The sequence below is a fragment of the Anarhichas minor genome, unplaced genomic scaffold (assembly GCF_050575085.1).
Source record: "Anarhichas minor isolate MPS153535 unplaced genomic scaffold, ASM5057508v1 ptg000073l, whole genome shotgun sequence".
Taxonomy (NCBI): Eukaryota; Metazoa; Chordata; class Actinopteri; order Perciformes; family Anarhichadidae; genus Anarhichas; species Anarhichas minor.
In genome coordinates, this window is record NW_027466519.1 from 3,903,695 (window position 1) to 3,931,535 (window position 27,841).

The following is a 27,841-nucleotide window of genomic DNA, read 5'->3' on the forward strand; positions in this document are numbered from 1 at the left end:
TATGATTCATTAAATGATTTAACACTGCTGCCCTCTAGTGGTTAAATCGTGTAATGTTTATGATTCATTAAATGATTTAACACTGCTGCCCTCTAGTGGTTAAATCGTGTAATGTTTATTACTCATTAAATGATTTAACACTGCTGCCCTCTAGTGGTTAAATCGTGTAATGTTTATGATTCATTAAATGATTTAACACTGCTGCCCTCTAGTGGTTAAATCGTGTAATGTTTATTACTCATTAAATGATTTAACACTGCTGCCCTCTAGTGGTTAAATCGTGTAATGTTTATGATTCATTAAATGATTTAACACTGCTGCCCTCTAGTGGTTAAATCGTGTAATGTTTATGATTCATTAAATGATTTAACACTGCTGCCCTCTAGTGGTTAAATCATGTAATGTTTATGATTCATGAAATGATTTAACACTGCTGCCCTCTAGTGGTTAAATCGTGTAATGTTTATGATTCATGAAATTATTTAACACTGCTGCCCTCTAGTGGTTAAATCGTGTAATGTTTATGATTCATTAAATGATTTAACACTGCTGCCCTCTAGTGGTTAAATCGTGTAATGTTTATGATTCATTAAATGATTTAACACTGCTGCCCTCTAGTGGTTAAATCGTGTAATGTTTATGATTCATTAAATGATTTAACACTGCTGCCCTCTAGTGGTTAAATCGTGTAATGTTTATGATTCATTAAATTATTTAACAACTGACTGACGCATTACCGCCACCAGGTGGTGGGAAGCTATATTGTAACTGAGCATCTCATGGAGAACAGTAATATCTCTGGTGTCTTCAATTGATAACCTAAACTGAAAGTTTTTTAGTCTGGTGGAGACATTTAGTCTGTTACTGGGCCTTCGTCTCCTTGGCCACAAGGAGGCGCTACTGGCCTTTTAAATGAGCGAGTATACCACAACGAAAAGGACCAGACTGTACATCTTTTTACACGTTCGTCTCCAAAACATGTTTCCTGCTTGTATTTTACAGTAAATTCAGCAGTGAAAATCAGTTTACAGACTTCAATAAGATGCATCACACTGCATATCCTATATGATTCGGGTTCTGTCAAACATAAGCAGCATTATTGTTGCATATGTATATGCATATGTATACATGTTATGTGATGGATTATGTCTCAGATCAGTGTCCTTGTATGTCTCTCCCATGTAATATTACAGATTAACACTGTCATTAAAAAAAATATTAGCCCCAATGAATATCAGAATTAATCAAAATAAAAGTGTATTTGTGTGTTTAATTAATGAAAACATCTTCTTTCGACGTCACCTCTCGATTTTCAGAAACATCCTCAGCTGCTTTCAACCGACTTTGACGAGCAGACAGAGGCACATACTGACGTATTTATTTTATGCATTTGATTATTTTCCTCCCGTGCGCTCTTTAGCCATGCTGTTTCTTAATTATGGCTCGGTGATAAATGTTTGATGAGGTACAGTAATCGCTTGTAGTGCCCAAGAATAGCCCTCTTAGTGCCGATTCAATGTGCACCAGGCCACTTCTCAGCTCATGTGTTTACTGCAGCCGGATTATCGACAGGTGGCATCACCGGCAAAATGCTGAATGAACAGTCGTCAGCCTCCACCGGGTACTGGATATCTCCTACTTATCACACCCAAACAAAAACACTGTGGTTGGTTTTAAAAGGTAAAATTATACAAAGACCACTAAAACCAATGAATTCAGAACATTATTGGGAAACCATATGTAGTAAAGTAAAATAAAACGAAGCACAAATAAGTCAATCTTCAGGACGCGACCTATAGATACAATAGACTAATCAAGTTTTTACCGGATTTTAGCAATCATACTAATATTTAGTACATTTCTAATGTGCTAGATGAACTTGCAAGTCTCATCCGTTAGGATTGTAATTAAATCTTAACTGTAGCAGCACAAACAATATTGACGACAAATCTATATTCAATTACCCAATAAAAGATACATCCACTGATGGTATTAAATATAGTGCACAAAAAAGGGAGGGGCGGGTTGAACCTGAACGCAACACTTTTGATTGACAGGCCTTCCTTGCCCAGTCAACAATAGAAACGGGAGTGGTTTGCGTCAATGTGTGGCGTTCCACAGAAAGCGAGGGGCGTGTCTTAGAATCTAACGACCAATCAAGAAGCGGATGGGACTGCCGAAGCCGCCCGTGCTGCTGCGGATGGGCGGGGCCGCGTTCAGGGGCTGTGTGGAGTCAGAGGGTGAGAAAGCAGAGCGAGAGGAGAGAGGAAAAAAACAGACGGTAGGGATGAGTGTGAGTGTGCGGTGATCGGTGCTGCAGGTACAGTCAGAGCCGGAATCAGGTTTTACAGCCGCACCAGACCGCGGCATAGCGCCTCAGAGCCGGCCTCTCTCCTCTTCATCCCCTCCAAACAAACCTCCGCAATGTCTGGCGGAGGGGAGCTACGCGTCCTCCGCCAAGAGCCCGGGCAAGAGAGCCCGAGGATGCCGGCCTGGAAGCTAGAGATCTTGGAGAGGAGGAAGGCGAAGGGCGGCGGGTCTGGAGGAGCCGGTGCCGCGGAGACAAGCCCCACCGGCGCGGGCTCGCAGCGGCTTAACGGCGAGCAGACGGGAAATGTGAACGGCAGCAGCAGCAGCAGCAGCGGTAGCGGCGGACCCAAAAGAGACAGCGGACCGAGTGGCGGGTCCGGGCGAAGCTACACCATCACCACCGCCAGTCAACACTTCGCGAACAACAAAGAGCCGCGGCCGACGGACGCGGAGAGGACGACACCGAGGGAGGACGACAGACGTGAGAACCTGGTGCTGCAGGAAAGTCTGGGCCCGCTGGAGGAGAACCCCTTCATCAAGCTGGAGAAGGAGCGGAGGAGGCGACAGGACCGAGACAACGCCACTCGTCCGGTCCAGCACATCCTGGAGCTGTATGGCAGCGTACCCGGTATACGGACTATCCGCGCCGAGAACATTATCATAATTGAGTCGGACCCGGATTACTTTCCGGAAGCTGGAGGGATAAAAAGCGGGTCCAAATGGCAGCAAAACGGCGTCAGTAGTTACAGCTCTCTGAACGACCTCCTGGACCGGAGAGGGAGTGCTGTTACTGAGATAAGAGCCAAGGAAGTGGTCATTTATGACACCACGATAAGCAAGAGCGAGGAGAACTTGAGCACCTTGGGCCGCCCTGATCATGAGGCCCCATCATATGAGACAGGTGAGGGTCAAGGCAGGGTTAGCCGGATGCTGCAGAAGTTTGACAGCAACTATGGGAAGCTGCAGAAGAAGTCCCGCAGCACGGAGAACCTGCTGGACCTGGACTGTAGTGCCAGCAGCAGGCCACGACTCTGGGCCAAGCCACAGCCAGATCTGGTGCCAAAGGCCAGACCAGGCCCGTCTGTCAGAAGCCCGGGCAGCAGCCAGCCATCGTCGCCTGTCTTCCCGAGTCCTTCGTCTTCCAAACCAAAGCCACAGCCTGCTGTCTCCGAGCTTGGCAGCCCCCCTCAGCCCGTGTCTTCCTACCGTCAGTGGTTTGAGGAGAGTGAAGGCCAAGGTATGGCTGTCAGCCCCGGGGATGAGCCAGACAGGGGGCAAACCAAGCTCTTCAGAGAGAGAGACTGGGAGGGCTCTGTGGGGCCACCCAAACCCAAGGTGCCATGCTCCCCAGAGACCCGCGGAGTACGTGCCGAGTCCCCCACCAGCCCCATGTCGTTCAAGGTGTCCCGCTCCTCATCTGACTTTGAGATCCGTCCCTCTATAAAGCCAGACCTCACCCGAATACCTGACGGGGACACACAGGCACGGGCCCTCGCGAACCTGCGCCTGCAGTCCCGTAACTCCTTCACAGTGATCCCCAAACGCCGTCCTGCTGCCTCATCTGCAACAGGCAGCCCAGTACCGTCCAGCCCCGTCAAGTCGTCCCCTTCCCACAGAGTGGCAGAGGTGCCCACGCCAGGAGTGCCAACCACCCACACCCCCATGCCCACCTTGACGCCCTCGAAGAGGAATGAGGAGAAACTGCTAGAGGAGAAGGAGGTCAAGAGGTCGGTGAGGGTATCAAAGCCTGAACCATCTCCTCCTGTTGCCACAAGTCCTGCGCCTCCTCCGACCTCAGAACCTCGGTCTCCATCTCCCTCTCTTACCCCAGCTCCCTACTCTCCACCTGACCCGTCTTCACCCCCCTCTTCTCCGGCTGTCCCGTCTTCACCCTCCTTCTCTCCGGTCCCCTCGGACTCTCCAGCCCCATCCCCCGTCCCCTCTGCCCCGTCCCCGGCTCCAGAACAACCCCCCGTGGATCAGCTGCCGGTAACAAACATAGACGACATTGAAGTGGAGCCCCAGCAGCGCGCCCCTGCTCCCAGCCCCATGCAGAGGAGAAAGAACACCTTCACCGTGGTCCCTAAACGTCGGGTGGAGCCCGAGGGCCAGTCGAGCTCACCTGAGCCCCAGCAGCAGGAAGCCTCCAGTGAGGCCCCACAGGCCCCCTATGCTCAGCTGGGCTCCCTGCTGAAGAAACGCTACCCCGCTGCGGAGGAGATTGAGGTCGTCGGCGGGTACCTGTCCCTGGAGAAGTCCTGCCTCACCAAGACGGGCTCCATGGGCAAGAAGGTGAGAGCAAAACACTGAACCAATCAGTGGCTTTTTAAAAATGTTTCACACTCCGAGCATGAGGGGGGACACACACAGAGTGCTGCTGAAAAGATTAGTTGATTGAGTGATTAGTCAAACCACTTTGCTTATCAGCTGACGGAAGTCACTTGTCAAGCAAAAAGGCCTAGCAGACAAAAACAAGTCATGTGAAGACATCACTTTTGTAATATTTTCATTTAAAGGACTGTTAATCAAAAACAAAGAAGACGAATTCACCAGTGATGATGATAACCGTTATTTGCGGCCCCCCCCTAATAGCTCCATCATTCTTCCTCAATGAAAATAAACGCTGCAGCTCGCAGCAGGAATATTATTGTGTCCTCGCAATTGGACGCACAACGTGTGCCAAATCTTCCCGAGTGGATCATGAAAGTTTCCTCTGATCTAAATTTAGTAGTCAAGCGTCACACAGGGAAAAAGCTCAGTTTGTGTTATCTCCGTTTGGTGTTTTTTTTAATCTCAGTGCATGTGCTTCTTTTTATTGTTCTTGATCCAAGCCAGTGCACTCCGCTCACCTGTGCTGTTTTGTTTTTCAAGCAGCATTTCCACCTCATGTTTAAATCCCTCCCAGTTGTTTTCAGAGTGTGTCTGCCACTCTGAATCTCCACGTCCCATCACTTGACCTGCTCTCAGGGCCCTGACGCCTAAATGGATTAAAAAGCGTGTGTTTACACAGCCACTCAGAGCGACACACGGCGCTCTTTCTCCTGGGCCTCGCCGCCCCACAAGGCATGTTATTTGTCACAGAGCGCATTATTGGGTTAGGTGGCCCTCCAAGCCTATCGACTGCACCTTCTCATCAAGGGTGTATTCAGTCCTCAGGATTCGCGGCGGTCTCTGACCTGTCCCAGTCTCTGAGGGACACACTTATTGGTTCTTTTTTAACGGTTGAATTCATCTGTGTTTTTGCTTGAAGCTGAGCTATTCCCAGGCCTGCCTCTCAATCATAATTAAATGATAACAGAGTTTGTGTTTTTTGGGCGATCATAATCAGATTGCCTGGCGAAGGTCCTTGCTGCAAATTGCTCCCGTTTCATGTGTATTGGGGATTAATTAGATATCAGAGAGTATTTCTAATTAATTAGAGGAGTTGCTGCAGGCTGCTTTCAGATTCTGCTGCGGATCGGCTCGAGCGCCGAACATTATTTTCAGCGTGGCGGTCGCTGTGTTGCTCCAAAGATCTCGTCCCGTCTGCGTCTTGAATCTTGACCTCTAAGGTAACACATTATTAGGATCATTGTGGTGGTTCAGGCACTGGGGGTGTGGAGCCACAGCATCCTAGGTTTAAGTCCCGCCTAATACAGGCGCATGTCATCCCTCACCCTTCCTCTCAGCCTACTGTACTCTGTCCTCGGAAGAGGAAACGTTTAATGCATTCAGTTACATCACAGCCCTTCCCTTTGTGCTTTACAAAGCAACGCACCACCTCTGATGCAGAATGTTTGGAGCCTTTTGGCAGCCCTTCAATCTAGGCCGGTGTCTCAGCCATGTTGGCCCCGCGGTCTTGTTTCCTTCACCTGTTCTGCTGTAATCCTCTGCTCTCCTAGTAAATCTAACTACTAAAGCCTGTTTTATATTTCTCAAAGTAAGGTATCAGTAAAGCTTCGGTATCGGGACTGAAACTCTCATCAGCTGTCATATTGGCATATTGTATGGAAACTTTTCAAACGATGCCCGGCCTCAGCAGTCAGTAGACACTCAAACCCAGAACGCCATAGTTTTTATTGCTGCACCATTACTTTAAATAGGAATTTATAGATGAGTTGCTCCACAGTTTCTTTGTAATTCTGCATTTTTGGCATCAATAGAAGCTCTGGGACCGTAGCCAGAATTAAAAATACAGTCCTGGTGCATGTGTTTTCATTGCGTGCACATGACATGCATGCAGACTATACCAGTGACCATGAGACATGAGCTCATCCGGTCTTTTGTCCTTGTCGCTCACAGAGCCAAACACTTTCTCCTTTTGTTGTCTGTCCACTCTTCTCGGTCAGATTTTTTCTTTCTTTCTTCCTTCTTTTCTTTTCTGGGCAGGGCTGCGCAGCCAATTACAAAAGCAGGGCTGCGCAGCCAATTACAAAAGCATCGAGGCTCGGCCCGGCCTGTATAATTTCTGCGGAATTTTTGTCCAGCGCCGCTTCTGTGTGAGAGCAGCCTCCGAGAATGTCCTCGGCTCAGCGCTCCGGTCTGGGATCAGGTTCTTTTTTCCAGCAAACCCAAAACCTTTTATTTTTTTTTATTTTTTACGAGCAACTTGGCTAAAAAAGAATGTTCCATTATGCACATCAGTACTTAAGAATCAAACCAGATCATCAACTCTTCCTCTAGATTTTCCAAAAACATTTCACCCCCATCCATCGCACCCTCTTGCTGCATGTGGGTGCTGAACGCTGGACCACATCCAGCACAGTCTCATATACTCGCGTCTCTATCGCTCCACAAGCACCACTCTGCTTTGTGTTGTTCCCCCCTCTACCCATAGTGCACTGCTTTATTCCTGTGCGCTGGTGGTTAATAAGGTTTGTCCCCCTGGCTTCCAGCTTCCTGTGATCTCCTCCTCTCTATTGGGGAAGGAATTGTGGAAGCGCTATGTAGGTCAAGTGCAGCTTCTTGTACCGCAACACTCCCCAATTTGCATAAAATCGACTCTGGCTTTCTGGTGAAATACGCAGACCAGGATTGACTCGCTTTTCTCCCGCAGTTTGATTGGAGTGGGCTGTCCTGACTGGAGCAGTATTCTTTTTTAAATTTCCTTGTGGTGGAAGACACCACTCCATCAAGGAGAGATTGAGCTGGCAACAAGACACGGGAGGGGGTGGAGTGGTTTGTTTTTGAAGTCTCTGCTCCCTCTGACCGGTTATTATGGGAAAAGGGAGGCGGACCCATGTGTTTGTCAGTACATCAACCAGAGAGAGAGAGAGAGAAAGAGAGAGAGACAGAGAGGGGAAGGGATTTTAGGAGCTCACCCGCCTTTTTTCCAGTGTTCGTAGTTTCTGTGTGTTCACACAGACGAACCACTCGGATGACTAATTGTTTTTAAACTTAGGGCTGGGCGATATGGTCAAAATCTTCTATCACAATATAGGTAATTTCATATATCGATAACAATATATATCACAATAGTTCTTCTTGGGTTAAACAGTCTATATGAAATAAACACATGGTAAAGCCATTTAATACGTGATAAATGAGAAGCACGGAGTATTTTCTCATTTTATTATTAAGAGCTTCAGTGCAAAATAAACAAAACGGTTTCAACTGACTATGTTAACATACATGCACACAATCAGATTTAGACAGTAGTTTGATTTAACTGAGTTTGATCAGATTTTCTGAGGACTTTGAGTTAGTATGTGCTCGTTATTATCAATTTAGACGACGTCATTGCATTTCAGGATATCTCAATGGATGATTCCATCACGGTACGATTCCTCTGAACGCTAATGGCTAGGTTTGGTGAAGAGGATTGTGTGTCAATCTGTTGTTTCCTCACAGTCAAATGCTATTAAAGGATTCCATTAAGGCCGCCCCATCTATCGAATGTGTAGCCTGCTTGAAGCCATGCGATAGGGCTGTGGGAGTGCGTGGTAGGGATCCACTGTCCTAAGTGCTGAGTAAACGTTGTTTATGATCATAAAATATCCTTTGGTAATGCATATGCGCTTCAGCAGGTGGGTGCAGGCATGTTCCCTGATACATCAGAAAGTGAGTCCAGTTGCACTTTTCCCTTTTTTGGCTTTTGAGCCCTTTATGACATCAGAGAAGATGCATTGAATGCAATTAAGACAGTCACCGGAGTTCAATTATTGTGGCACTGATGATGCACAATGACAGTCACCCAAGCTCTCCAATCACTGAGTTACCTGACAATTCATGTGACTTCACGTTTACTCCAGTTGGTTTGTCAGGTGTGAAAGCAACAATAGCACGATTACTCTGCTTAGTTTCACTCAAATCCCGGATGCCAGACAACACTGAATCTCAAAGGATTGTCCAAATGCATTTATTAGTTTCTGACTCAGGGAAAGTGGGGAAGACAGTAAAATCTCTGGATCTCTTTAACCAAATCACACACATTTAGGCTATTCTGTGTGGTCTTCTTTAACTATAATGTAACATTTGTAAATTTCTGTTCTCTGTTGACAGTTGCCTTTTTTAAGACACGTAACAGCTTCAAAATTCACAAGAGGAGGATTTACTGGCGTATTTCCGTATCGTAGAACAAAAAAGTAAAAATCTCGAAAGTGCAAAAAAAATGCTGACCCATTTCCGAGTTTACCGACTCATTCCTGCAGCGCTCTGTAGCTATAGTACTAAGTACATATTGACAGTATGTATTGATGCCATGACGCAACAATGAAGTTACAAGCTAGCGTGAACAGCTGCTTTATGAGAAAGTTACACTCGTCGTATCAAAGTCCTGTTTTTGCAGCATTGAGTACATTCCTCTGCTGTGCATGCATGTGAAGGACATAATCTTCATCTGTTTTTCATTGTGGTTAAATGGCATACATGCATGCTAAAAATACCCAAAGCTAAATGCTTAAAAGCTCCCTGTAACACAGGAAGGCCAATGAAAGGGCAAACTCCTACATTTACATTGTGCGCCAGGGCTACAGGTGTGAAAGTCCATTGTGTTTAATTATTTACCACCCAGTAGACATTCCCTATCTCTCCTCCCTTATACTTCCTGAAAACCTACCGCCACACCCACTAGCTTTAAAAAGAAGAAATCATTTCAAAATAAAAGCCTGCTGCCCCTGCTCATGTATGTTTTTTTTTTTTTTTTCTTTATTGAGGCTGCGCTCTAGCGACAGGAGAAGTCCTTCAGATTAGGAGTGTGTTGAAGTTAAAATTCACTGTTTAGAAACCAAGAGAAAAGCCTTGGGACAGTGCATTTTTAAAGAGTAACTGTGTCCGTAACTTAACACTAAATACCTAATTTACTCATCCAGCGTTAGCATTCCTTTTGCAGTCGTGTTTCTGGCTTTCTGATGAATGTAAGTCAATGTTTCAACGTCCTTTTTAACTTTGTTTTGCTTTCCAGCAGCTCCAGAGAAAAGTACGTGTCTCTCCACTATGTTCATCAGCTAACCTTGTCTGTCTGACATCTGGTCAGAGCTGTTGCGACTGAAAATAAAGTTGGCGAGAGACTAAGAGACTGATTCCTGATACTGAAAGCTGATTACATTACATTCATTAAGCTGATGCTTTTATCCAAAGCGACTTACAATGAGTGAATTCAACCAAAACTGCAACAATCATGCAAGTCCATCAGTTTGTACAGTTGTGACTTAGTAGAGTGGTTGCTGGTCCCTCCTCGGAGTGAGGGAGCAGCGATTGGCAGTAGCAGAGAGTAGTGGACAGGCTGGGGTGTAGGATGGACCTGAGCCATTCACAGCATGATAAACAAGGACCAGTGTCTTGAACTGGATTCAAGCAGCCACCAGTGCAGAGTGTGGAGGAGCAGTGTGGTGTGTAGGGTGATCATTCTCTTCTACAAGCAACCCCTTTCACATTACAGACAGTTAATTGATCCGTAGGTAATGAAAATACATCAATTAGGGCAGCTTTAAATTCAGCTTTTTAAGTCTTAAACTGTTGCAGTTTCTCCACGTGTACCGTTCTTCTTATAAGAAACTAAACTACGTTAACAGGCGGAGGATCTTCTGATGATGGTTTGAAGGTAAAGATGCTTTCATTTTTATTTGGAGAGAGGCGCTGGTTCTCTTTTTATGACTAATGCAATATGGTTTCCGTTTGACAAGCTCGTTTCTTCCGAGGGCGCTGTGGCTGCAGGATGTGGACACACACACGCACACACACAGAGTCACACACATAGAGACACACACACACACACACACACACACACACATAGAGACTCACAGATGCTCCACCGTGCCTAATTTCTGGCCCGTACGTATACACACTTGCAGGTTTCCCACACAGGCCTCAGGCCCATGCGAGCAGGCAAAGTCAGTGTAATTAGAATTCAGCCAGCAAAGCCCCACTATCGCAGTCATGTTTAATTCAGTGTGTTTGTCCACGTGTGTGTGTGTCTGTTAGAGTGCATGAGTAAGAAGATGAAGAGGCTAAAAGCGGAGGACGTTAACAGAAGGGGCTTTTTGAAAGTTTATAAAAAGAAGCAGAGTGGGCGAGTGACAGAAGCAGGTAGAAACCACCGACTTTTCATAGCTGTAGCGTTTCTTTCTCCACCATCGGCTGTGACATGCACCTTCACTGGATCAATTAGTTTGGCTGTCTTGATAGCTGAAAGGTAAACATCTTTGGTAAAGCCTTGATGGCTGAAGAGTACATCCAGTTCTCCTGTTCTCGATCTCAAATGCAAAGCGCTGCCTGGAATCTTGGGCCGTATGTGGTGCTTTCTGTGCGTAATGTAAATGTTATTCAAATCCACGGAGGCTGTGTGATATCTACAGGACCTGACTGTTTTCGTGGTGAACAGGTCCTCGTGCCAGGCCTGAGATGTGCGGCGTTTTGGTGTGAATCATTGTTGTTCCTTAATGATTTGTTGTCCTGTTTACATGATCAAAAGCTGTCTGTCTGTCTGTCTGTCGTCTCTCTCTCTCTATCTCTCTCTCTCTCTCTCTCTCTCTCTCTCTCTCTCTCTCTCTCTCTCTGACCGTCTGCCTCTACTTCCACTCTCCCGTTTCCCTTTGTCACATATCCATGGCGCCTGTCGCCGGGGCAACACGAGTCGCGGCCATTCTATCCTGTCATTAGGATTCCAGGATAAGGACACACACTCTCTGCTTCTCACACACACACACACACACACACACGTGCGCGCCGTTACATCAGTGCTGATGTCGTAGATTTTGTAATTGGTAGATATACGCAGTTGCCACGAGGAGCATTTTGAGTGGACGCAGAGCAGCGTCACAGTGAAACCTCCTCTAATAAAGATGTTTGAACGGGTTTCCTGGTGAGCATGTTCTGTAATCAGCCAACTTAAATATGTGTGTCTGTGGGAGGAGACCCAAACAGCCCTCTGATGTTTGGGAGAGGACTGGTGTGTTTTCATGAGGCCCAGTGCGAAGCCAAGGTCAGTTATTTCAGTGCAGGGTTGAAAAAGTCTGTTTTCATTTGTTCACTTACGTGTACCATCTTGTATCGTGTGTGTGTGTATATATATATATATATGCTTCTTTCTTTTTACCCATAACAACCCATAACAACAAAACTACTCTACAGCCATGTGGCTCTTCAAGGCTGTACTTTAGCCAACCAGTGCTAACTAAGCTCAATGTTAATGCTAGCATGCCAACATGCTTGCTGATATTTATCAGGTAATGTTCACCATCTGCTAATTCGTACTAAACAGAAAATATACCCGGCCAAAGAAATGGATCCGCCTGATCGACTTAGCCATCTTGAGCTGTTAGCAGGGCCATGATGGTACAGTTTACACTATTTATACCAAACTCTTAGAAAATATGTTGTTTACGTCATTCAAAGGAAGCAGAGAAGTAGTTTGCATACAGAACATTGCAAAAGCGCCCCCAAAAAATCTTTATTGGCGCAACATTTGGACTTCCTGCTGCTTTTGTCCTGGATGTGCACATTACCCTGCACCTTATTTGGTGTGTGACATCTTTACCATGTGCTGCCGTGAAACCGTGTCGATCATTGATGACTTATCTCTGACCCAAAGTTCCCGGAAAAGAAAGCCTTATCACCGCCTGAAATCCAATTGACTGGAGTTCACCACCAGTTCATCTAAGGAGCAATGGTAGACACACCCATTGGCTCCTCTTCACTTCCTGAAGGTTACAAAGTGTTGTGAGTGATAGACAAACCATTATATTAACAATGAGGTTCTGATCCAACATAGATCATATAGACCCCAGAGAATATCCTTGATCCTGATCCAGCGTGGGATCCCATCCTGTCCTTTGTCCTGACACTTTCATTCCACAGTCCAGAAGTTATCTTTTCTGTATTTAACGCCCCTTAAGGCTCCCACAATGACAGTGTATGGACGGCTGACGGGTTTCGATCTCCACCCTGCTGGTATCACGTTACATATGCAACGTGTGCAGACATAGCATTCTTATCAGCACAACGTTCTTAGATGGGACACAATATTGTTTGGACGGCCCCACAGGTCTGTTTGGGGTCTCGCTGACACAAGGTTTTTGGGAAATGTGTCTCCTCTCCCATCCATTTCTTGTCAGTCTGATAAACCAGCCCTGGTAGCACAGGGAGACCTAAAACTCCCCACAAAGGGCATACTATTACAGCAGTGACTCACACTGTCTTGAGACACGGCAGAGTAAACACAGATTTTTCACATTTTGCGCCGCTTGCTGCCACCAGCCACCTACACTCGAGAACGAGCTCCCACAGTCGACAATCAGTGTGGCGATCGTCGACGGTTGTAGCACTTGGAGCACGTCCACGTAAACACTGAGCCGATTTAACCTAATGCACAATGGGGAGTCTGATGGCACCTACACAAGAGCGTGTACGTTTGTGACCTGAATCCACTGCCTGGATCACGGCTACAGGGTGTTTTTTTTTTCCAGTAGGTGTGCACTGACCTTTCACTGACATGTTTTGGGTCACCGACAACCTGAAGGTCTGATATTTGGGTTGGAGCGGGACACTGCAGGATTCAATCTCTGCATAAGTTATTTTGTTTGCCGTTTCTGTTGTTAGTTTATTGAAGGCAATCTGCTGCCAGGTTGTGTCTCATTGGCAGCTGTTGGTGCCTTTTCAGTAAATTGCTCATAATTACTGTAAAGAATGTGCTTGAAGCGCTGGGTTACACCAACAGTTGCTAATGATTTCAAACCAATCAGGGCTCCGTTTCGGTCTGGAAGGGCTTCGTTCCTCTTGCATACAGCAGGAGAGGCTTGTGTTCTTGTAGTGTCGGGGCACAGAGGAGTAATCATGACCGTTAATGGCACATTATACAGTGCTGTAAGTTGCTGTTGCAGCATCACACAAGTAAAGCCTAGTTGTGGTGATGTGTTGTTGTGTTCTGACCTGTGTGGTGAACTTATTTTTTTCCTACACCACCACCTCTCTCCTCCCGGTCCATGTTTATCTGGATGAAAATAGTTTGGGTTTCAGGTTGATTTTGTTATTCAAATATCTCTGACGATCGTTCTCTTACTGTTCTGCCACCATAGACCAGAAGAGAGAAGAGAGCCGTCAGTTATAGCTATGTATTCTGAGCATTTAGCTCAACAACCCAGCGGCAGGAAGTGCAGCGAGTTCTTGGTGGTTTGTTTTGCTTGTTTGTTTTTTTGCCCTTTTAGCTTACCTACAGGCTGCCTAACCTTATTGGTGAAGGTCATTGGGGATGAATGGTATACCTGCAGACATTACTCAGGGCTGACAAAGCGTGGGTACTTTTTTTACTACTATGCTTTTCAGGTTAATTAAATCATTTGAATCTTTTATTTCTTATTAACCGTTAATATTGTCGAAGAAATACTCCTTGTAAAGACTGTTACTATTAAAACTAGGGATGAATATCTCAAGACCTGGACTTATTGTTTTGTTATTGTTTTGTTTTGGATGACTGTGCGATTTAATGGATGAAGATAGTTATTCACTATGTTGGTTTGTCAGTAGTAACATGTAGCCTAGTCAACGGATCACTCCTGCATCTCTTTCTTCATACCAACAACCACAACTGACCAAAAGTCTTTGACTTTATTATATAACCCTTTTGAAGTCCTGTGTTATTGAATGTCATTCATCTGTAATGTCACAACTGTTAGCGGCAGTGTTTTCTATCTACTTGCCTGAAATACTGCAAGGCATCTCTGACGAAGCTGCTCGAGCTATGCTAAGCTAGGCTAAACACGTCTCGTGTCTCTCTGAACACGCAGAGGTGAAACTGATACTGACAAAGCAAACAGTCACGTGCAACCCAACGAGTCTGAATATTCTTTTACTCTTGTTTTACTGGCGTGGCTGTAAGAAGTTGTTTGGTGGAAGAGTTTCTATTCATGTCTTAAATGTAGGTCACGATAAAAACATTTTTTTTAAAAAGGAGGAGAATATGTTCTCCATCTGATCATTAATGCTGCAGCCACCACTTTGTCTCTCCAAAACAAGGCCCTCTGGTTCACACTAGTTATCCCAATTTACCAGCACAGTGGAGAGGTGCGCCGCATGCTTTGTTTGAGTCCTTGTCGGCTTTATTATCCCTCTGTTGTGCAACTGCAGTAAAACTCCTCAGCCGGTTCATTGTGGTGCCGTTCTAATATTATCTACCAGGCTGGAGATTAGCCCTAATCACCTGGCCGGTCTCCTCCGAGCAGGTACACAACATTAGTCCTTTTAAAAGGACTTTAACGTGCAGCGTTAGGCACCCGTCATGTGGCAGAAATGTTTTGAAATACTCTGGTTGTTGCATTCACCAGATGCATTCAATGAGCAGGTGCACAACCAATACCGACACGGCCGTCCACAACCACGCCCGGTGCCACCTGGCTCCACTGAGATAGATGTGGAAACGCTTTTTGATGAGATGCACGCCCAGTGAGACGCACATCGAGTAAACACAGACGCTCACATGCTGCTGCTGCTACACCCTCCGTTGTTAGCTTGCACTATTGTGTCGCAGCTCCACTGCAACCAAGCGGCTTTGGAGGCCAACCCCATCAGCACTGCCGGGGAGCTTGTGTGTGTGTGTGTGTGTGTGTGTGTGTATGTGTGTTCATTCAGTAGGAACCAATTTTCGCCAAACGAGGACACGCCATGCAGCGTGGCCTGGAAAACATTCCTGGCACTGCTCCCATCTGGCCCATTGGCCGCGACACATTCATGAAGACATAATCTCTCTTCTTCCTCTCTCACTCACTTCTTCCTTTGTCTGTCCTTCCCCACGGCCCCCTTTGTGCCTCGTACAAAACATGCAAACAACAACAAAATAGAGCTGATGAGATTTTGGGGGGAAAGGAACCTGTGGGGTAAATATGATTTGCTCAGCTCGGCGTCTTCCCTCATCTGACGTCTTGGTCTGGTGGTGTTGAGGGTGCTGCTGCTGCTGCTGCTGATGCACCAGCTGCTCCAGACTCTGCAGACAACCGCAGTCCTAACAAGTCCGTTTCATTTTGTATTCAGCTTCAAAGCCCCCTCTTGTTTTGTTTTTTCAGCACAAGCTTAAAAAATTTTTTTTTTTTAAATGATTCTACTAGCTTCCTGAACAGTTTGATTGTGTCGCAAAGATTTCTTTTTTTCTCTTTAGTGTTATTTTGAAATCCTCCCTCCCATTTCCTTCATTTCTCCCTGACTTTTAACTCCTGTTTTATACACAATACAATGTAGACATTACATTTGAAAAGTAATATGAACTCAAACAATATCATGCTTTGATTAAAGGTCAAGCTTAAGATCTGGAGGCCGTACGTTTTCTTCCAAAACTCTTAACTTATCACAGACACGGGATTTTCTTTACTTCACACAAATAACCCATGCATACACATATTGCAATGATGAGTCATATGTTGTATATGAAGGTGCTGTCTGTGTAAACTGCCTAAACCCATAGTCATACTTGCAAGAGCCTATTTTAAATACTGTTCATATTGGACGACTTGCTACATTAAATTACCTGCTTTAATAATAATAAGAACCTAATAATAGCCTGCAATAGCAATACATTGTCTACAAAACATAGTCTGTTTCTATAGATTAAGGTCACCTCCTGAACAAGATTCTCTTAGTACTGTTAAAGTTATATTAACGCTGGCTGACACAAAGCAATAGCCTCGTATACACACACACACACACACACACACACACACACACCCTGAGCTTCACAGTCAGTCTTTGATGGTATAAAACAAAACCAGAATAATGAGTCAGTTGTTGGTGGCCTGTTAATGCCACAGCGTCCCGTCTGAGCTCCCTGCGGTGAATAAGGAGGACAGCAGGGCCGAGTCGGGCCCCTATTGGCCCCGTCCCACAGCCTGAGGACAGAAGACAAATCACTTCTGCCTCCATGATGCAGGCTTTTATCACTGAGATGAAAAAGACCCACAGCTGAAGCTCAGCCATGAGCAGCAGCAGGCTGTTGCCCCCCACCCCCCCCCCCCCCACCCCATTTTTTAATGCTCCTCTTTCTTCACCTCTAAGTTGGATCAATGCTGCTGCTAAAGCAGCTGAAACGTAAAGTCAGAGAGAGGACACGGACCGAGGCATCGCAGTGAAGTCTCATGCGAGGAGAGTGCCGCTAGACCAGACGAGAAAAGAAAAGTGACAGACAGTGAAAGAGGAAGCGAGCCCAGCGGCTAGCCTGATTTATTGATGGACTCGCTTTTGGCATCCTGAGACTTCCTCTAAGACAGGATGCCAGTTTAGCAAGCAAAGGCTTTTCATGGTGTAAGAGTGAGCACAGGAACCCAAAAAAACAACGAGGTTTTGGTGCTAAAAATAGGGGACGCCTGGGACTGAGGGCCCTGTTTAAAGACGGGAACATAGTGTCAATATATATTTATACACAGCATTTGATTTGTTTTGTGGATTGTACTGTTACTGTGGCTGAATACTAATGTAGGAACGTAGTCGAGGAGGAAGAGATGCTGTTGTTTTGTTGACAATCCAGTGAGTGAAAAGTGAGATCTGTCAGGGTGTCTAAAACCATCACATTTGTCTTTGCTTCATTCTTCCAACTAGCAGAAGATGTTGATGATATTTTTTTTTTATAATACCTTACCATGAAACCTTGAGTCAAAAATGTAAAACAACTGATGTAGCTGAACGTTGTGGGTCAAAACCCCAGAAATCACACACTCCACATGAAAGTACTTCTCATTAGGTGACATAAGTGAGTAATTGGTTGAAAGGTTGCGGTTGTAAGAGCTCCATTGTTTAGTTGGCAGGGTTCACAGGCTGTCCTCTGAACCCTCGCTCTACTCCACGCTGCCTCCTCAAGTTTCAACTTATTTATTGTCACGTGCACAACAATTACAGAGAAGCAGTCGTCGTTGGCAATGAAATATCTTGGATCCCTCCAATAATGCTTATTAAATATGTATGAAAAGAAAAGATCCTTGTAATGAATATATAGACTCTCCCTAGATCCCCAATCAGTCGTGTGTGGACCCTTGTTCTTAATGTATAGTCCTGAATCTACTGGCCCTCGTCTGGAATCTGTAGACTCTCCACCATCTAAAGACTCTTGTTTTAATCCATCGGCCTGAACCTCAAGACCCTGATGTAGAGTCTGTATACGCTTGTCTTTAATCTATACCCGTGTGCTGAACCTAAAGACCCTTGTTCATAGTAGTCCATGTTGACTTCCTGTCAGCTGATGTCATTCACATACACGGCAACTGGAAATAAAATGGGACACATTCAGAATGTGAAATGGGCTATGTATTATAATTATATAATATTATTATTATATTATAATAGAATTGCCACGTTATTGAGTAAGAAAACGTGCGCTGCCATGCTTCCATGTCTTTATGACACACACGCTCCTCGAGTGTGGACCCTGACTGGTCTTGAGTCATGGCCTTGTGACGGAGATTAGGGCAGATTTAGATCAGGGCCTGCAGAGTAGATGGAGCCAGGTACAACGTGTTAAGAGCAGTCAGCAGACGTGGACAAACATGCTGTAATATGTATGTGCGAATTGGCCGTCACGCCTCCATGACTGCTCTGGGGTAATAATAAAAACCTTGTAGAGTTAGGTGCATAAGTAAAGTTGACAAAAAACAATCAAAACAGAGGAAAACACCTATTATAGATAGAGAGTATCATCACTTTTTCTAAAATCTGACAAATGTTGATTGCTCAAAATGTCAAAACTGAATTGAATTCCGTCTGAATGCACAGTACAGTAACTCAAACCATATGGAAATGTAATCGTAGCAGTAACCTGTCCCGCTCTTCCTCTGAAGGGACGAGGCGTCTCCTTGGAGGATACATGCCAGTCCGTGCGCTCGCTGACAGCTTAAAACCGCCCAAGCCTCCGACGGTAGAGTTGCCATTCATGTTGGATTACACAGTGCAGCAAAGTGCGAGGGCCCGTCTCACCCCACGGCTCCGTGTTCGCGGACCACTGAAGCATTTGCCAAAGCAGACATGTCCTGCAGCGAACGCCCCGAGACCATCAATCACGGGCCCCGGGCTCCTGCGAGGCTGCCACCTGTCCCGCTCAAAAGGATGCGTAAAGTACAGTACACACGCTAAACAAACTGCAGCTGGCTCTCCAAGAATCCCAATTAAAGGCTCTGCTGAATAAGTTATGAGGTAGTATGTCGGTGTTGAGCTAAACTGGCATTGCTGCAGTGTGAGCAAAGGGCTGAGTCACGTGATGGTGTTAAATATAGAAGGTTGATAGAGCAATAAGGAAGTAATAAGTCGTTAATGTTTACTGTGCTCGTAAAATGCAGAGAGGAGGGATGTCGGTCTTGATTTAAAAACTTGCTTTGAAATGTGAAGCTTTCTAATGCCTGTAAAGTTTGTTCTTCTGTAATTAAGAATGATGCGTCATTGAACCATTTTAGGATGGATTCTCTGTTTTTATTATAGTGCCCCCAAATACCAAAACATGGAGCTGAGAGGGCATTTTGGGGATTTACTGGAGGGGCACATTTGTGGAGTTAATAAAATAACGCTTTAGGTCCATTGGTCGCTGCAGACTTCTTATGCAGTTTTTCTGTTTTGCGTTGGTTGTTGACATTACTCAAACTGTTGCCACGCGGTGACTTCAGGTAAGCAGGAGGGTTTTGAGGTCAGCTACGCTTTGCTGCCTTTGAAGTGTTTTTCTTTTTTTTACACTTCGGACATTTTTATCCTGCTTTTGACTTTGAGGGTCGAAATCGAATCGATTTAGAAATGAAAACGTGCTTGTATATGGGTATGTACATATAGTTATACTGACTGTACAACTGAGCACATGCCAGCTGCTGGTGACGACCATGAGAAGTGGTTGAAAGCCCTGGGAAATGCTAGCAAATCTTGCTTGTGGAGCCCCAAAAAAAAAAGCTTGAGCCGGCCCCGTGTAAACTGACTAAAGTGGCTGAGGTGTGAACAGTGGCCTTCTGGGGAAAATGAATCTTGTGAAAACAGTAGAAATGTTCTTATCGTCTCCTTTTCTTATTTTCCAGCAAGCAACATAAAAAACACAGTAACAGGCACCAGCCCAAGTTTGGCTGGTGACTGGTGCTATTTTCTTTATCGTGTTGTCAGTAAAGTGAAAATAAAATATGGAGGCAGTGGAAATCAGTGCCACAATACAACACAAATGGGGGAAAAAAAGAGAAAATATTACCAAATCACAGCACTTATTCTCATTTTTCTGTCTCTGTCTGTGTCTTTTGCAGCTCAAGATCTCCTTCAATGAGTCGAGCCTCCAGAGTACGTACGAGTATCCGTCAGAGAGCAGCGCGTGGGACAGCGGGGACGAGGACGAGGACGAGAAGGCGGCGGACGAACAGCCGAGCATGGTGGGACGCATCCACATCCCTCGACCCGGTTTCACCGGCTCGCTCACCCACTCGAACAACAGCAACGGTGAGACGACATGAAATGTGACGAAGTGGAGGAACGCGGTCAACTTCTATGTTTTTTGTGGTGAACATGTGGGTTAGATATTTCCTGCAGATTATTCATGGACCCAAAGGATGATCCCTAAAGATTTCCTTGGCCCTCTGACCTTTATTTTTAAACAAAAATCTAAATTTCTACTTGTCCATCACTCAAGTCTACAACAAGGTGCCTTGAAATGGAATGGCCTAGTGTCTCTTTACTGTCACTGCTGTCAGTCATGGTCCCCAGAGGGTGAATCCTGTGTTATATTTTGGCTGGTGACCCTCTGAATCTAGCTGTCAACCATTAGGTCAACATTTCTTGTCGTTATACATGAAAATCTAACTTTGTTGGCATAATATGTATACTACTATACTATTTAGTATGCCAGAAAAATATTTAGTATTTCTCAATACATAATATGTCAAATGCAGTATGCCAGAAATACCATCCGGTCACATTTTGCAGTATATACTGTAAGTCACCATCCCTTTCTCACAATCCTCTGCGTATCTATGAGTTCAAGGTGCAATGTTATGGCGAAGTATTATTTACACTTTGCATTCTCATGATGGGCTGTTAATGACCAAATAAAAAGACTAGTGAAGCAGTAAAAAGTTATTTTTGGTGCCGATGACACCACTCCTACTGTTCAACGTCCGATACGTGAGCAAGATCTTGGAAGACGGGAACAGGGACAGTGTTTTACTTTATTATGTTATTTCTTTCAGTTTACATACAGCAGCCTATCCTTAAACACCTGCTTTGTAAAGCTGTTGACATATAACTTAAGCTGAGGCTGAGTCACAAGGGCTTCTGGAGCCTAGTTCTGTGGTATTTCAATCTTCATGTGGACACAGAGTTCAGCTCCAGTGTCTTTTCCCCACTTTGTGTTTAAATGCACATAAAACTGCTGTTTTTCCCTTCTTAAAGCTGATGCACATCGCATGGCGTTGGACTAAATACGAAGGGCCTGTGTTATGTCCTGTTGAATGATATGGATTTGGCTGTAAAATATAGAATATCGTATATGACAAAGACTTTGCCTATTTTCTTTCTATGTCATCTCAAAACTACAAAGTTGTCTGATCAGGTCCTTGCTTCATTATTACAACATTACTACCCTCATGCGGATGGTAGAAGTGCGACAGACAGCGTTACGCATGATGACAGAGACCTCTAGTGGACACATTGTGGATCACATTTAACTAAATGTGTTTGTAGCAGTCCCTCATTCTTTGGTACTTCTCACCATGAAATGAATATTAAAGAAGACCTTTCCACTAGGTGACCTGCTTCAGGGCAGAACTTAGTGCTAATTGTGTTTGTACTTGCCTAATGCCAGCAGGCTTAAGGTCTATATTCACTGAAACCCCCTTTATATACTATATATTTTCAATATTATTAGGAGGCATTTTTTCATTGTGAAGGCACTTGTGAGATTTGTTGAAGTAAATATTTCTGTACTATGTGTTCTGGTTCTCAGGCTTCTTTCTGATCAGCTGAAATCTGGGGAATCAGTGCAATCTCTCACATTTTCCACTTTGACTTCATCAGCTAACTTCCTACTTGTACCTTATAAAAAAAAATAGTATCTCATAAATGACAGAATAATGTGTCGTCGACACAAAAGGGAACGGTACAAACGCATCAGTGTACCGGGTTTAGGATTGAAATGAATGAAGGTTTGTAGCAACTACACAAAAAGGTTCTTTACATTTTTAGTGACGCATGATGTTTCATTGTCCGCAGACCTTTCCAGCTACATTCCCAAGCACTCGGTGGACTTCAGCGCCTGGCAGGAGCACAAACATGAGGAGAGTGTTTACCAGGAGGACGCCACTTCCCAACAGACGCAGATGAGCGAGGAGGTTATGGTGAGAGAGAACTCCTCCACTCATCAAACTGTTTACACCGTCTCTGTTTTAGAGTCCCATCTCGTGTTTTATGTTTTGGGCGGTGGGGCAAGACTTTCTCCTTACATTATGGATGGATTATTAATTATGGATTGTGCCTTTCAGTGTGCGGTTTTATGTCTTAAACTCAGGTCTTAGTTGTGTAGTTTTTGTGGTGCAGTGTGCTCTGGCAGACTATCAGAATATGGTTTAATTTTGTAATCATTTTTTTTGATAGTTTTAGTCTTGATTTCTATCAACTATCAGGAAAAAAGTCTTTAAAAGTCTGAAATGTTATTGATAAATACTTTCAAGCACCTTGTGTGTGGAAACTAGCGAAAAGAGGTCTGCTATATAATGACATTAGCTTTCAAGTTGAATTTCCAACATTTAAACTTCGTCTTTTCTCCTCAGCTCACACCGGCAGACTGCTCGTCCCTGTCCGACTACAGCAGCGAGCCCGCCCTTTACTTCTGATCCGTCGGACCGATCAGCTGTACAGTAGCACCACACCTGTGGGACCAGCCTGCAGCCGGAGCCCGGCGGGGTCCGCCACTCCTGGGCCTGGACTGCCTCCAGCTCGACACTCCAGCCACCTCTAAGCACATCTTCCTGATCAGACAGGAAACGTAGTGTTTTTTGTTCCTTTGTTGTTGTTTTTTCGCTAATCTCCTGCCACGGAACTGCCACACGCCACGTTATCGACTGCATATGGGAGCAGAGGAGCTGTTTCGATTCCCACCCTCTTCCTGACCTGAAGCGACACATCCAAAAGCAGCTGGACTGTGTTTTCCCCAAAGATCCCCGGACAGTTGATCTGTCGGCCTCCCTTCCTCATCCTCGCTAAACTAAAACACAGGACAGGATCAAGTGGATTGTCAGAAAATCCAGAGAGACGTCCGCCGTCCCCTCCAGACTCTGGAAGAAATTCACTGACTTCACCCCCCCCCCCCCCCCCCCTTCCCCTTCCCCTTCCCCCTGATTCCCTGCTTCCAAGTCTCCTTGCTTCGGGTTTGTTGGAGAGACGTTGACAAGCGAAGGAGCTTAAAAAAGCGAGTGACCAAACTCCTCACAAAGGACAGGAAGCCGCCAGTGCCCACGTGTAGGAAACGCCACGGTGACAGAGTTCAGTGTTAGCATGGAAACATGTCAGTAGGACGTGGAGGACGCGTCTGCTTGTGTAGATCGCCGGCACACTCAAACATGGTGAAAGGGTGCCACAAATGTAGTTCATTTTTTGTCTTTTTTTTGTACCTGCATGTTTTGATTTGAGCCATCAGCTCGGTCGGTTCTCTTTTACTGTAAAGCTTCTGTATGCCTTTTTTTGTGTTATTTTTGTATGTTTTCTGGCAAACTTCTGCTGTAACGAAGCTGCTGGAAGTTCAGTGTGAAGAGCCTCAACAGCAAGCAAACTTCAACACACACTCCCCCTCTTTTTGTGGCGAGGGAGGGAGGGAGGGAGGGGGGGGGGAGAATATGCAGCCAAGGGAAGATTTCTGTCGATCGGCAATTTCTGATTACACGCTTGGAAAAAAAGTGACCTTCGCCAATGCAGTCTGTACGTCCGTATCGCTGGTGACAAAAGGAAACCATCGCACTGTAGACTGGTTCTGTGTATCCTCTATCAAAAGCTGTTAGACCTTCTGACACCTTTTTTGTTATTTTTCTGGCTTCTCGTGTATTTATTCCTGCTTAAAGTTGAAGTTTGCATGTCTGAGACCTGCTCGTGTACAAAAAAAAAAACAATTTTGTAAAGACAAAGTTGCTGGTGCGGAAGGACGTTTTGTTATTGTTGTTGTTTTTCCAGTCGGACCTCATGTACTTTGACATTCCACGAAGAAAAAAAGCAGCCGGTCCATCGAAGTAATGAATGCATCAGCGGTTATGATCGTTCTCAATGTGGCACGTTTGTCAGAGCGAATGCAAGACTGTGTGTGTGTTGAGAGAATATGTAATGATTTTTTTTTTTATACAAGAATGCACCAAGTTTCCAGATGATTTTTCTTTGTTGTTTTTAAACTCATGATGCCAAGTGATTAAAAGTGTTGCTGTAACGGCCTCACGTTCATTCTCTACACGCCCTTCAGCCAGTATTGTTGTACAGTTTCTCAGAAGTACTTCTGTCCTTTCTTTCATTTCTCCAATCAACATGAAATGTGCCGAGTCCTCACGGTTGGATTCTGCTGTTAGGGGATGAGGCGTTTCTGTCTTTTGTTTCGTCCGGAGTCTTGGATGTTAAATGTCTTCGCACTGTCTTGCTTTTATCTTTGTGAAGGAACAGAGTGGGCGACAAGAGGACACGTGCACTTAAAAGAGCAAGACCAGTTGAAGGGTTTTGTTTTAAATCTAAATGAATGAATGGCATTGTGGGACAGAACTCTGCAGCTGTACATGATGAACGCACTGCCGATGAATGCCACGTTTTGTTTTTTGTACTGTTTGCCACAGCCTTGCATCAAAAGTCTTATGATTGTCGGACTTGTCGCTGTGACCACAAACCGAAGCCAGAGTGTCGTTTCCCACAGAGGTCCAGGGCTTCATCTTTGTCCTCAAGTTCCCCCGAAACTTCATTCTGCTGAGTCGTGGTTATTAACCAGTTGAGCTGAGATGTCGCTTTCAAGCACCACACCAGTGGTTTTGCATGTTTGAGCCCATTTAGTACAAGTCACATATACTTTACCGCTACCTATTTTGCAAACCGTGCTACTGTGGTTAAGAAATTTGAATGTATTTTATTTTTTTACCCATTCCAGGTGTCCGTTGGTTTCCACCCGATTTCATGTTATGAAAATTCACCAGAAGCCTCTTGCTTGTCTTGTAAGTCATCACAAGTGAACACCAGGTCCCTTTACTGTTGCATCAGAATAGGCTGGGTACCATTTCTATACAAAGTGATCCTTTTCTTGAAACCTTTCTCCGATAAAACCTTTCAGAGAAAGAACTACACTCCACTACAGACTCATTTAAGTCGGTACCAAAAACTATTGTTCAATTTCCAGCCCTGTGAAGTGCAGAGCAGCCTTTTTAAATGAATCTACATCAACCTACATTATCATAATGTAACAGTAACTAATGCACCTGACAATATTCAATGCAGGCGGGATTCATGGTGATGGATCACACAACTCAACACAGTTGACCGATACATTTTCATACCACGAGGAAATGAATGGAAACCAATGGCTGCTTGAACCGGCGGGAAAAACCCAGTCAGGAACAACGTGAAGTACATGTGATTTGTGATTAAGAAGCTCAAAGTCCCCCAAACACACTGGTACGAGTCTTTAAGTTGACTTTGACCTTCGATGACCAAAGCAGGACGTCTACTCTTTGTGGGAATCTTAAGCTCTCTGTCTTTGTGTGCGACAGTCTGAAAAGACAGCAGCGAGACCGTTTCTGGTGGCCGGTAGTGGGACACTCGACTTGACTTCTGAAGTGTACGCGCGGCCTCTCACCGTTGCAAAGCGAGCGGTTTGTGTTGTACACACTGGTAGAAGCTCCATCTTGTTCCTTTTACCCCCCCAGTATGTAAATCTACATCGCAGCAGATGTGCTTACTGTAAAGTTATCGTCAATGACTTGGGCAAATAAAACAAAAACGAAGTGATGTCATACTTGTACAAATGAAGGCTCAATAAATAGAAGACTTGAACAAATGTAAATACTGTGTACGTGTCGTGTGTCCATCCGGGTTGTCTTAGACACAACCCAGTGTTTATTCTACAAATATATGTCAAAAAAGGAAGAATCCTGGGAGTGATAAACACATTTATTAGTTTCAGTAACTTACAATAAATCAGTCAAACATATTACAATTGGTCCGGAGTGGAGTATAAACTGTTAAAAGTGCAGAGTCAAGTGTTGCTGTTGTGGTCAGAACGAGAGTTCATTGCCATCAGTGGTCCTTCCTCCGGGGCTCTGTGGCTTTACTGAGGTTTCCTGCCTCCTGCTTCAGGACGCTCAGCAGAGACTGGGAACTCTCCAAGATCTATAGGGGGAAAAAATCTAATTAAATATACTGCAGATCCTTAAAAGTAGAAGCAAAAACATGACTGTATACACTGTAAAGGCAATTTAAAAAGGGCTGCTGACTGTCTTGTTGTTCTTTAATAAGAGCAGCTTCAGAGCGTCTGTTTGTCGTGATTAGTGGGAGTGCTCAGGGAGTTCTGCATCAGTTAGTGGGAAGTGCCCGTGTGACATCATCACGGTGCGTCACCAAAAACAAATAATGCTGAGCCAAAAGACAGCAGGGTCAGTTCATTAGGCTGTTGACCATAAACATGGTGAAATTGATTGAATATGAATTTGTGAGTGTTGGAACGCAAGTAACAACTATTTTCATGAATGATTCATCTGATTATTTTCTCCATAATGCCAGAAGATGATTTTTTAAAGAAGCTCATCTCAGCTGCTCAGAGTTCCCAACGTCATGTCTTTAATAAGAGATTCTAAAATTGTCCAAAAAGGTTGCATGGCCCACAATGAACATGTATCAGTGTTGCTCAACAATAACAATAATTTAGACAGTACGTACACACACACACACACACACACACACACACACACACACACACACACCTTGGTGTATGCAGCCTCTGTCTCTGCGATGGTTCGGTCAAAAGTGGAGCGGGCGGCGAGTCTTTGAGCCAGGCTCTCGTTGACTCTGCTCAGCTTCTCTGAGAGGACGCGGATGTCGTGCTGCAGCCGGTCCTTCTCCTCTTCCTCCTGCTTGATCTGACTGTTCAACTCCTCCCGCTTGGAGGACAGCTCCTCGATACCTGACGGAGACAAAAAGGTTCATTACACCGGAGCCTCGCTGGTTCAGCTTTAGGCCAGTGATGGATGATTCTTCAATGCTTTCCTCTGTAGACTGAATATCTTTGAGGTTTTGGACTGTTGGTCGGACGAAACAAGCAATATGAAGACGCTACCTTGGGCTCTGGGAGATTGTGATTTAGTAGGCTAGATGATTAATTAAAAAACACATTGGAAAGATACATTTTAAAATGACATTACATTACATTTTTGGGGTAGTTTTAAACATTTCTGACCATTATTAATAAAGAAGTCAACCTTCAAATGAGGTCTGACAGACTAAAAACAGATAAAACAGCGAAAACGTGTTACTTGGTTAGTTTTAGGGATGAACCAATGTATTAAACCTACTCCAGCTATTTAAAAGTGATAGCTGGTAGCCCTCAGCTGCACTGTTGTGTTGTGCATTGCGTTAACAGCTGATCTCCAGATGATACACATCATAATCTGTAAAGGTTCATCAGATCGTGCAGTACTATCCTGCCCGTTGTTGGTCTAATATTAAAGTCTGCACACCCCGTCGCCGAAACTGTCACCTGCGGTTAACGTTAATCCTCTCAGCGTCACAGTATTTTCATTCATCAATAGAATTATTGAATGACAAGATAAATGAGTAACTTACACTTAACCAGTTCATTGTTGTAGGTCTGCAGAGCAGCAGCTTGCTGAGTCATGTTGGATCTGAAATAACCGCCGAACTATAATCTTCCACCGCGGCTCAACACTGCTTAAGCGAGTTAACTAACTTACTATTTATCTGAACTCCTGCGGTCGGGGCTAGCTTCTGATTCGTCTCACTGAGGTAAGCGCGCCAGGGCTGAGACGTGTATCCGAACATACAGATGTCTTTCCACATAAAAGTGTTTTGAACTAACGATGAGTACCCGTACGAGGCGGGTTTCCCGGGACAACTGAACCAAAGATATCTTCTTCTTCTTCTTCTTCTTCTTCTTGTTTGAGGT

General features: G+C 44.8%; 2 protein-coding genes across 2 annotated transcripts; one reads left to right on the top strand and one right to left on the bottom strand.

Annotated features, from left to right (window-relative positions):
• Nucleotides 1–2,261: 2,261 nt before the first annotated feature.
• Nucleotides 2,262–24,139, top strand: tprn (taperin). Its single transcript, XM_076079929.1, has 4 exons — nt 2,262–4,602; nt 19,965–20,154; nt 21,922–22,046; nt 22,479–24,139. The coding sequence occupies exons 1-4, from the start codon at nt 2,425–2,427 to the stop codon at nt 22,539–22,541; spliced, it is 2,556 nt and encodes an 851-aa protein (XP_075936044.1). The 5' UTR covers nt 2,262–2,424; the 3' UTR covers nt 22,542–24,139.
• A 1,676-nt stretch (nt 24,140–25,815) lies between these two features.
• ssna1 (Sjogren syndrome nuclear autoantigen 1) lies at nt 25,816–27,830 on the bottom strand. The gene is made up of 3 exons (XM_076079667.1): nt 27,502–27,830; nt 26,643–26,842; nt 25,816–26,052 (listed from the first exon to the last, which is right to left on the bottom strand). The coding sequence occupies exons 1-3, from the start codon at nt 27,551–27,553 to the stop codon at nt 25,960–25,962; spliced, it is 345 nt and encodes a 114-aa protein (XP_075935782.1). The 5' UTR covers nt 27,554–27,830; the 3' UTR covers nt 25,816–25,959.
• Nucleotides 27,831–27,841: the final 11 nt, after the last annotated feature.